The sequence below is a fragment of the Lissotriton helveticus genome, chromosome 7 (assembly GCF_964261635.1).
Source record: "Lissotriton helveticus chromosome 7, aLisHel1.1, whole genome shotgun sequence".
NCBI lineage: Eukaryota > Metazoa > Chordata > Amphibia > Caudata > Salamandridae > Lissotriton > Lissotriton helveticus.
The window spans coordinates 1,037,946,998-1,037,958,400 of NC_136068.1; the positions used below are offsets into that span (position 1 = coordinate 1,037,946,998).

Here is an 11,403-nt window from a genome sequence, read left to right on the forward strand (position 1 = left end):
TGTCTGGCACAGGGACCTTTAATTTATTCTGCTATGTCTGCCAATTGTCACACTACTTCCAGATTTCTCCTTGCTTTCTTTTTTGTAAATATTCCAATCACTGCAGGCACTTGGTCTTAACATGCTATTTTCAGTTAGCTATTGAGCAAGAACTACTCCCACTATGTTGTCCTGGGGCAGGAAACTTGACTGGCAGGTTTTCAGTGACCAATGGGTGCAAATGTTTTTCCATTTTAGGTAGTGTTTGCACATGCCATGACTGTTTAGACTAGAAGACGCCCAAAAGCAAACTGCTACTGTAGCGACGTGTCCAGGAGGGCTATGCAGACAGGGATTTTTGAAGGTTGCAGACCCGCTTCTAACTTGGTATCCAGGAAAACTTATCTTCCAGTCTTTGTTTTTGATTCGATTTGCTGAATTATTTGTCCGCGATCTATCTTAAGAAACAGCAGTTATTATTTCATTACCGACACTTCAATATGGCACGTTATTTCCTGCTCTTATTTTGGCCAGATTCAAGATAATTGTTCTTCAAAGACTACTTCAGGTTTTCTGTAGTGAACTTGCACACATGGCTTAGCTAACTAGCAATCCATTGGGCAGAACCCTAGCATGTGGAACAAGTACTTAGCATATGCTAGTTTAGAAGGTACAGTGTTGTGTTTGCCTTATTGTGCGTGTTTGGGACACCTTTAATAAGAAGCTTAAAATAATCATCTTGTGTGGTTAGGCAGTCACAGTTCATCATTTGATTACAAAGGAATCGAAGGCATACTAAAGTTGCCCGCTACTTGAGATAGACTTGGTGTAGCTTCACAGGCTGAGAATATTGACATGCATTGAGTGCCAGGTAAGGCTAGCATGTTAGGGTGGCTAGTTGCGGTTTTGAGAAGGGGTTCACAGGAGGTGGTTTGTAAAGTCTTGTCCTATGTTGGAATTGAAAGCAGCTGGTTTGGTGGTTCACTACTGGGGAGTTGGAAGTGTATCAAGACTACAGTGCTTATCATATTTGTGTCTTTACCAGTCAATATATGTTCAATGTTGCCCTTTTTTGTTTATATTATCATTTATATCTCATGTATATAATAGTTTTGTAATAGCTATTCTATTTAGATGCTAATGGATGTTTATAATCCTTGTATCTGCAATATGTTCCTATACCTTACTGTTCTGTATTATTCTTTGTATTGTTTAATATCTATGAAAAATTCATTTTATGAAAAATTTTGGACAAAAGAAAGACTACACTGCTTATGAAGACATTTTAACGGGCTTTAGTGGGAATGTGGAGAGATTTGCCAACATTTCCGCAAAGCTACTTAATACAGTGGAGAACCTAACCAAGCAGGGGATGAACGAGATTGTAAAAAGTATGCACAGGAGTGTTACAAAGGTCTTGTGGCTATTATGGAGAGAATATTGCTGCAAGTGTCTGGTTCTCTGTAAAGCCACTGCTGGCTAAGTGATGGATTCAGGCAGTTTTTTTTTAGTAACGTACAACATTAGTGCCTGTAATGCACTTGCAGGTGACACATGCCTTTCTCTCCCAGTTCAGAGATGGCAGAACACGAGCCCACCGCAGAGCAGCTTGCACAGATTGCAGCCGAGAACGAGGATGACGAACATTCTGTTAACTACCGACCACCTGCTCAGAAAAGCATTCAAGAGATTCAGGAGCTCGACAAGGACGATGAGAGCCTTCGCAAATACAAAGAGGCTCTCCTGGGTCCTGTGCCAGACACAATAGGTGAGTGTTTTTTGTTGGGTTTACCAATCTAACCACTTAGTTCCCGTGTTGTACCATACGTCCTCTTTTGCTCTCATGGGCTTGCCTTTCTTCTTTGGTTTAGTGCTTTTTTTTCCTCTGATACGCTTCCAATTTGTTGATTGAACTTCCATTGCTGCCCGTGTCCCTGCATGCGACTCTCCGTACCTTTATATGCATTGTGGTCCTAATAGTCCTTCCCCCCCCCCTTTTTTTTCTCTCTAGATCCGAACGCCCCTAATGTGTTGGTGACAAGACTCGTCCTTGTATGCAGTGAAGCTCCAGGTCCATTGGAACTTGACCTTACAGGTAAGGTGCGACTTCTGACTCCACATTTGTTACTTGGACTGGAAGCCTAGGGTGGATGTTTGGAAAGCAGTCTATGACTTGGTTGTGATAAGTATGGGCGTTGCTCCACGGGTTTCAACTGAGAAATATTCATACAGTTTGTGTTTGACCTCTTTCTTACATGGTAACTTTCCACCAATCTTAAGCCCTCACACAGCCTTTTAGTTCACGTAACGATCTTCGTATGTACTGCCATACTGTAGAAATCATTGTGTTCTCTTTAGTTTTGTTTCTTGTGAGGTAAAGCAACACGGTCATACTTTTTACCACACAATCTGAAGGCTATTCTTGATGTGAGGTAATTGAAATTCTGTGCTGTGACATTTCCGTGCAATGAATACCACAACCTGTTCTTAATTGTATTGTTGCCACTTTTCCAACTGAATCCCATCGGACACATTTTAGTTTAAAAATGAAAGCTAATGTACCTTTTTAGGTTTTGCCTAGCGAAAGCTGCGCTCTGCGCAGCTTTTTCGCGCAGGCGAAATCCTGTTGAGAACTGTAGGGTGCTTTGGGTCGGCCCTCGTCATTGATTGGCTGGCTCCGTAAACGGAGCCTTGCCATTGGACGAGGGGCCTGTCCGTCAATGCCGGACCAGACACGGGGGCGTTCCTGACATTCTTTCCCTTTTGCCGACGTCACGCGACGCCGGGAACGCCCCCGAGTCTGGTCCGGCATTGCCGGCACTTCTGCGTCTCTCCACCCCCCTTTCCCGCCCCCTCCCGCTTGTTGCCTGATGCTGGCCTCGCGGCCGCGGAGAAGCCGAGGGAACAACCGCCGACGTCACCCGGGAGCCGCGCTGCCATTGCTTCAGGCTGCGGGAGGCTCGCCGGGCGACCTGCGCGGTGATTGGCTGCCTTTTTCCCCTCGGTTTGCGGTTTGTTGTAAGCTGGGCCAGGACGAGGCCGCCAAGAAGCTGCTGGGCAAAAGGTGTGCGGCCGCAGCGCTGGGAGAGGAGCCCACGGAGGAGGAGGAGGAGGCAGCTTCCCGGGACCCCCAGGAGGGAACGGAAAGAGGCAGACCTAGGGGACTGTGTGCACCGAGGTATGCCTAGGGGAGTGTGAGCGCCAAGGAGGAGGGGACGGGGGAGACAAACAAGCACGTGAGAAGCACAGGAGCGTGAACAGGTGCTTAGCAGCTAGGCTTAGCCGTCCGGGTGTGTCGCCTCGCGCTCCCCTCACTGCCTGTGGGATGTGCAAGCAGCTGGGCTGGAACTGGGACCCCTCCTTGGTGTTGGGGATTCAGCTGGAGGAGACGAGGGGTGCTGAGCAAAGGGGCGCTGCCGAACAGCCGTCTTCGTGCGCCTCTTCGAGGGTGAGACGACTTCCTCATTGTGTGTGCAGTTGCCACATAGCACCGAACCGTTAAGGTTCTCATCTCTATGTTTTCTCTCAGGGCTTCTCTTCTGTGATCTTCGGTGTCTTATGTGATATGGAACTAAAGGTGAAGTTCATAGGGACAGGCATCCCTCCCGTGATATTTTGTGACCTCCCGTTGAGTGGTCTCTTTGAGTTCTGTCTGAGCCGCCTCGTATGTGACTAAGAGGACTCCTATATGACGGCCATGGTGTGCTTTTTTTCCTTCATTACCGATGAGCTGTTTCTCGGCTCTCGCTGCTATCGATAATTCAGGTGTTTAAGTCCCGCTGTGGGACGGAGTGCAGGGAGCTTGGCCAAGTGATTCTTCTATGGTGGTGAAATCCCTCAGGCTGACTGGCCTGTTTTTTTCTCTCTCCGGTACAGAGAGATCTGAAGTTATGATCAGGAACTGAATCTCTGGCAACAGCCTTTTAACTTGGAGGGTGCTTTTCGATTTCTGCCCATGGGCTGCTTTTCTCGAGTGAGAACTTTCTTCTGAGAAGTTTATTCTCCGGATAAATATTTTGCTCATAGGCTGCTGCTCCAGCTTTAGGGACAGTCACGCAGGTGCTACATGGCTGGAGAGTAGTGCTTGCTGACGGAGGTCGCGTCTTTCGGTGGTGCGATCATATTACTAGATTCATCTCGATACAAGGAGAGGGCACACATTCCTTACCATATTTCTGTCTAGGTAAACATTCAGGTCAGTTTTAAGACTCGTTACATTTCATACTCGCCATATTTAGCAAAAGAGAAAAATATGCTGTCAAGTTGAAGGGTCCTTTCTCTTTGCACATTTAAGTTTTTTAATGCTGCTATGATGCTTCTTCATCGAAGATAACCTTCCAAATACAGGATCTGAAATCCAGCATGATCTGGAGCTCATTATTCCAATGCTTTTTCGTTAGTCTGCACAACTCAAACTGCAAATGGTCTCTATGCAAAAGACACTTTGCAGGAAACACTGATTTTGAGCCAACTTTAATTTTTTTAATGTGAAATGTTTATCCACTATTGCAGTTAAGCTTCGGACACTCTTCTGGCTCAGTTCTGTTGGGGATTATAATACCAAAGTAGGTGTCAACTAACACATGGCCTAATGTTGTTCAGTGGACTAGCAGTAGTCAATCAATCAAATCCTTTATTCGATCTTACACAGATCATAAAAGTATCCTAAAAATATTTACAGTCACATTTTAGAAAAAAGACGTTATAAAAGATAGCTTAAATCCTGAGTCTTAAGAGTGCTACCATATAGATTAAGTTAAAAATCATTTAATCTATATACATAATACAGTAAAAATGTAAGTCAATTTTAAGTCGTCTTATGTGCCAACCTGCTTCCTCTTTTTAATACATGCCCATAGAAATTATGCTATCGAAAAGCACACAAACAAATTTTGCAAGGATTCCTGTTGCCTGCTTGTGCCTCCGTGTGCCCCTGTCGCCTGCTTGTGCCTCCGTGTGCCCCTGTCGCCTGCTTGTGCCTCCGTGTGCCCCTGTCGCCTGCTTGTGCCTCCGTTTTCGTGCCCCTGTCGCCTGCTTGTGCCTCCGTTTTCGTGCCCCTGTCGCCTGCTTGTGCCTCCGTGTGCCCCTGTTGCCTGCTTGTGCCTCCGTGTGCCACTGTTGCCTGCTTGTGCCTCCGTGTGCCACTGTTGCCTGCTTGTGCCTCCGTGTGCCCCTGTTGTCTGCTTGTGCCTCCGTGTGCCCCTGTTGCTTGCTTGTGCCTCCGTGTGCCCCTGTTGCTTGCTTGTGCCTCCGTGTGCCCCTGTTGCCTGCTTGTGCCTCCGTGTGCCCCTGTTGCCTGCTTGTGCCTCCGTTTTCGTGCCCCTATTGCTTGCTTGTGCCTCTGTGTGCCCCTGTTGCCTGCTTGTGCCTCTGTGTGCCCCTGTTGCCTGCTTGTGCCTCTGTGTGCCCCTGTTGCCTGCTTGTGCCTCTGTGTGCCCCTGTTGCCTGCTTGTGCCTCTGTGTGCCCCTGTTGCCTGCTTGTGCCTCCGTGTGCCCCTGTTGCCTGCTTGTGCTGTGTAAATGTGTGTAGAGTGCTCTGTGGGTGTGTGTGGGGTGCTTTGTGTGGCTGTGTGTGTGGGGGGCTTTGTGTGGCTGTGTGTGTGGGGGGCTCTGTGTGGCTGTGTGTGTGGGGGGCTCTGTGTGGCTGTGTGTGTGGGAGGGCTCTGTGTGGCTGTGTGTGTGGGGCGCTCTGTGTGGGTGTGTGTGTGGGGGGGCTCTGTGTGTGTGTTTGTGGGTGTCATTTGCGAGAGATAAAGCTAGTGGCATTGTAAATGACAATGCCATTTATTTATGTTAAAAAAACATAAATAAAAATAATGTCAAGAGCAATGCCAATAGCTCTAACTTTAACAAAGGCAAAACCATTGCATTGTAAATGCTTGTTATATACACCGACCCGTCGCAATTTACTATGCTTCTTCTCCCTACTTCCTTAACCCACATCTTCTTGCCCCTGGTGATTTGTGCTTGAGGCTGAACATTTGCCATGTTTGTGTTTCTCTCCTTAGGAGACCTAGAGAGCTTTAAGAAACAGTCATTCCTGCTGAAGGAAGGTGTAGAATACAAGATAAAAATCTGCTTTAAGGTGAGTTGATTTGCTCTCCATGGTTATGATTATTACACTAATAAGACTGCTGATTTGTGATGGTCAGCGTGCCATGTCACAAGCTTGTGGGCCATTCTATGTATTCTTGAGCCTCTGACTGGCTGCAGGATCACTGTATATGGTGGTACGGCTGTATTGGTGCTACGGTTGTTTTCGACCCTAACAATTTCAAGGCAGACATTTTACCGTGTAGTAGTCAGTTGCCGTTGACAGATTTGCATAGACGTGAGGTTTCACCTCAATTGCTCTTACAGTTGTTTTTCTTTCTATTGAATGTATGTGGGTACTAAAAACTTTTGGGGTGCCTAGTTTCTACAAACTGTGGCTAGGGGTCTTGGTGTCGGTGGGTGAATTGATATTACTCTCGTGATGGTTAGGTATCAAGGTGGTGCAGCGCTCTTATGATTTTCTTTTCTTCAGGTGCAAAAGGAGATTGTATCTGGTTTGAAGTTTCTGCAGCAGACCTATAGGAAAGGGATTAAAGGTAAGTGACTGACATATGCCCGATTATACAGCATGGAGATTGTAGGGATGTAGCAGTGACACATACCAATTATACAGTTTCTCAAAGAGTCGTGCTTCTAGAGGGAGAAATTAAAGGCCAAACCTCGACCCCCCACCCCCTCCTATTCTCCACAACCCCTACCACACGTGCCACAGCTCCCGTATGGCGCATGATTTAATGTTCTTTTTAAGAATAATCTCTGTCCTGAGATGCCCCTTGAAGGCATTGGCGTGGTGTGATGTACATATAATTAAAATGCTGCTATGAACTATTAATGTCATTTTTTTGTAAGTGAAGTCAAAAGATAGATACATATGTATCTACAGTATGTTTGTTTCTTTTCATGAAAACACGTCTGAATGTTAGCCCCTCTCCAGTTTATTTTAGTCTTGCAATATGAATGTCATGTGTATTTTAGGGCATTTGCAATGTGTGATTAGGCAATGATGTCCTCAAATTATGTACTCATTCATTTTTAAATGCTGTGAATGGATGAGTGATTTGTAGGGTGAAAATAGCTACTTCAGAAGGACTGTGAGGGTGCAAATTGGGTATGGTAATATTGAGGCTGAACAGTAAAAGGTTTAAGAATTGGCTCTCTCCTTTCAGTAGTAGCGCATCTTCACTTCCTCCTATCAGAAGAATATATCCGCCCTCCTTTCCCCTAAATATCTAGAATTGTCTCCCTTCAGTAGTTGAGCATCCCCCTTCCACTTACTATCAAGTACTGTGCGATAGAGTAGGATAGAAACTGTACCTTCAGTTTAGCCTAGCAAATCAGCGGTGCCTTCATGCTAGTCTGCGAGTGATTTCTGTTTCAGGTGCTACTAAGATTATCTCTATAAAGCCAATTACAGAAGTGCTACTGCACTTGTGAGAGACCTGCCCATTTTAAGTCCACCATAACTGATTCGATGTCTTTTAAAATTCTACTAGAATGCCCTCCGAAGTGGAAAAGGTTTGTGCCCTCTACCTCACTTGTGATTTCAGTATAATAGCGTTCCAACTGGGTAGTATGAGAATAGACTTCAAAACTATTTACTCGAGAAGGCTGACAAAATGTCTAACATACTTGTCAAAAATGTATTCATACATCAACACACACTATCCAGCATGCTTGAACTGAAGTTGGGATCGCAAATTAGCCCAGTGCTACAAAAGATAATTAATGTTGGCTGGATTTAGACACTTAAAGCAGGTAATCAGTATTTTAGTGCCTAAAGGGGCATAGTTTGGATCGGGAACCATGGAGGACACTAGAGCGGGGACTAGCAGGCAGAAGGGAATGTTCAGTGATGGAAGAAAATTGCAGGCACTGAATCTCCTCTTATACTGTTTACCTTGTGTGGGTTTTTTGAAGTGCTGAGGGTGTAGTCCTCTGTCTGACAGAATTGTTTGTTGAACGTAACCAGATTCTTTGCTTTCTTTGTTTCTAGTGGACAAGACAACATACATGGTTGGCAGTTACGGGCCACGCCTGGAAGAGTACGAGTACCTGACCCCCATAGAAGAAGCACCGAAGGGCATGTTGGCCAGGGGCAGCTACAACATCAAATCCTATTTTACAGATGACGACAAAACAGACCATCTTTCCTGGGAGTGGAACCTGAACATCTGCAAGGAATGGAAAAACTGAATTTTCCAGCTGCCAACAAGGGGCGAGAGAGTGCAAGAAATTTAGCAGTCCTCCAGGAACCCCTCCCTAACAGGTTCCCCATCTAGACCCCATCCCATTTAGTGCCGATATCCTCGGACTCTATTCCAGACCATCCCAAGTGTTGACATTCCTCACAAGTGTTAATGGCGTATGTTATTTTAAGCCCCCCCCCCCCGTTTTCACTCTTCCTAATGCTGTACCAAGCTCAACTGACAAGTAATGCCTATCCTCTGAACCAAACTGCTTACGAGTGCCGACGTCCCTCACTCTGAATCCAGTTCCTGCAAAGTACAAATGTATTCCTTCCTCCAAGTTCTGCCCTTACCACGGTCTGATTTTCCTATCTATATTCCAAGCTCTACGTTGTCATCCTTGCTAGCGCCTCTTTCCCAAGCCCTTGGCGCTCAGATTAGTTTCCTTGCTTCCCCTTTCCACAGATGAAAGCAGTAGATTTTTTTTCTTCTTCCAGATACCTCATAGTTAAAAAAAATTATCTACTGGTGGAACCTTCCCTCCCCCAACCTTAAACTATGTGGTCGCAGGCCCCCCCCCCCCCTGTTGCTGATTCTGCTGCGGATTTGTCCATATGCTGTTTGAGGGATATGCTGAATCCCCTAGGAATTCATCTGGTTTTGAGGTGTTTTAGTCCCAAGCCTTTTTGTATTTTGCTTACCTTCCCACTGATTGTTAATGGGAAGGACTGAGAAGAGTGCACAGCAGCCTTTTTTTCTCTCAAATCGCCTCCTTTCCTTGAAAATTGAATACTTATCAGAATATTGTGTTATGGGGAGCTGCCTCTTCATCTGATTCGTATTTTTTTTTACTCTTGCACATTACGTAATCTCTGCAGTGTTTCTAGTGATACTGTCTGTTCATCCATTGCTGTTTGTGTTACCGTGTTGCCTTAATTCTGTGCTCCTGGGAAGGGAATGGTCTAAAAAAACTGAAATTGTCTAAAAAAACTGAAATTGTCTGCATTACTTTTTCTAAATGTCCAGTTTTCACAATTGGCCAGTACTATCTGCAAAAGTGTCTTGGTGGTGGCTGAAAGTCGCACCTCAAAATGGCAATTCCTACAGGGCCTGTAAAGCTTCACTTTTATTAAAAAGGGCCTCTTCGTTGTAGGCTGTATAGTTGAGATGAGGAATCTGGGTGCTCCATGTTAGTTGAATCGTAAGATAACAAGATGGAACATGTAGGATATCGAGGAGGGGGCATAGTTAATTGTTTGATGGCTTTACTGTTTTGCCCTGAAAATTAATCATGGTGGCTCTTCTCTTTTGAGGGGGGCAGTATTTAGACTTAAACCAATGCTTATTAAGTCCATATCTGACATGGCGGCTTGTAGGGATCATTGGCTTAATCCTTTCTGAGAAATTATGGGATAACCTTGTCCTGGTGCCTCACACCAGTGTTGCCTTGGTGTGAACTCCTAGTCGGTTTTACAGCTGAGCTTGAGGACTGTGTTTTTTAGTATACGTCTCTTGAATACCGATGGCATGTAGGTGTTGGGCTAAATATCTTAAGATATTTATCGCTAAATGTCTGGATAAAGACCTCAACAGTGACCTGGAATGCTTGGTGGTCTGTTTTTTAATCATGTGGTTATTCCAACAGTATCTACGATCCGCAGCTTGTGGCGTCAACACTCATCCTCGGGTGACTGTATACGACCCAGCTCAACTCTTGTATTTCGTATGGATCCTAGTGCCATTGTTTCCATTCTTTCCCTAAAGTAGCACTTTGTTATGCCAAATCAGCGTCCAATCTAAAAGCTTTATAGCTTCCCTGTGACCGGTTCAGTTTGTGTAAGAATGCCTTGTATGTCAGCTTGGTTAGTGACCGAGATTGCGGCACTGCAGGAAGGATTCTACATGCTGATTTCAATGATGCTCAAAGATCTTCAAGCCTTTCTGCCAGATTGTGATCTTACAGCCTTGGATATAAGTCCTGTTTTATCGTTGTCACGTCTGGTATTGGTTGTGGTAGGAAGACTGCTGCTTCTTAGCAGTTCGAGAACTCTCTTGTGAGACTTCAGAATTGCAGATGATTGTAAAAGGTGATCAGAAAAGACTAGACCTAGAATACCCTTAAAATGTATGTTTCTGGGGATCTCTGGAATAAAATCAGAGATGTTCTAAGCAGGAAACCCCCATGTGAAGGTTACCCATGCCACACAGATCGTGGCTTGCCACAGGTAGCTATATATAACTGTCTTGCATGACCTTCTTTATGCCTTTGATTTATTGTGCCTAGCCTCTCTATATTTATTGCCTTGTTGATAAGATTGAATCGTCGTCACTCGGTAGTGGAGAATGACAGAGGAATCTTCCACAGCCAGCTGGTGGCAAGGGCATGCCATGCCGCCTTTAGCCCAGAGTTCATCTTCATTTGAGAGTCCTTCATCTCTGCAGTCAGCATTTCATGGTGGCTCAGGATGGAATTTAATGATTGCACTTATTTAAACTGGGACCAAACATATGTTTGGGGGTTTATAGCGGTTTTCTCGCCCCAGCTCTCATCCTCGTCCATGCATAGATCTATACTTTTTTTTTATTTTGGTTGGTTTGTCTGTAAAGTCTCCCAGAACTGGGATCGTATAATGGAAATTACATTTTCCTTCAATTTTATGTCCATGAAATAAATATTCCAACTGGCTGTCTACTGTGATGACTCTGTTCTGTAATTAAACTGTGTGCTTTGTGTATGCTGAACTATTAAGTAGTTGAAGATAACAGAAGGCCTATAATTGCAGGCGAGCAGTTTCAGAGGAGGTAGAAGCTGGACTGACTAAATCTGCGGGAAACACAGCAACTAATTTGAGGTTGTGAAGCCAAATGAGTAGTAATGTGGAAAGCAGGAATCTGCTGTGGACGAAGACTATGGTGGAGGAACGGATGTGTGGTGACTTACGTGGACAGTTAGGATGCATCTTTGTAATATTTAATGCATATAAGAATGGGCAGGGGCGCAACTAGCCCTGATCTTTGGGGACGGTTAACAAGTCACACAAAGGAGGCAGGGCTAATACTTCAAACAATGGGACAATGCTATCCTTGGAGCCATTACAAGAAAATAGTGATAAATTGTGCGTTTTAACCATTGATCAAATCTAATAAAATTATAGCAAAAAGGTGTTGGTGAATTCGACAATGT

General features: G+C 44.9%; 1 protein-coding gene across 4 annotated transcripts in view; it reads left to right on the top strand.

Moving 5' to 3' along the window:
- ARHGDIA (Rho GDP dissociation inhibitor alpha) overlaps positions 1-10,905 on the top strand; it is a 34,097-nt gene extending 23,192 nt beyond the window's left edge. For 2 of the 4 annotated variants that reach the window (XM_078653812.1, XM_078653813.1), the window contains exons 2-6: positions 1,556-1,747; positions 1,991-2,074; positions 5,988-6,064; positions 6,506-6,569; positions 8,027-10,905. In XM_078653812.1, coding sequence (XP_078509938.1) covers positions 1,558-1,747; positions 1,991-2,074; positions 5,988-6,064; positions 6,506-6,569; positions 8,027-8,226 — 615 coding nt within the window. In that variant the 5' untranslated portion in view covers positions 1,556-1,557 and the 3' untranslated portion in view covers positions 8,227-10,905. Of the gene's footprint in view, positions 1-1,550; positions 1,748-1,990; positions 2,075-5,987; positions 6,065-6,505; positions 6,570-8,026 lie in introns of all 4 variants that reach the window. The other 2 variants (XM_078653814.1, XM_078653815.1) reach the window with 1 other exon arrangement.
- Positions 10,906-11,403: the final 498 nt, after the last annotated feature.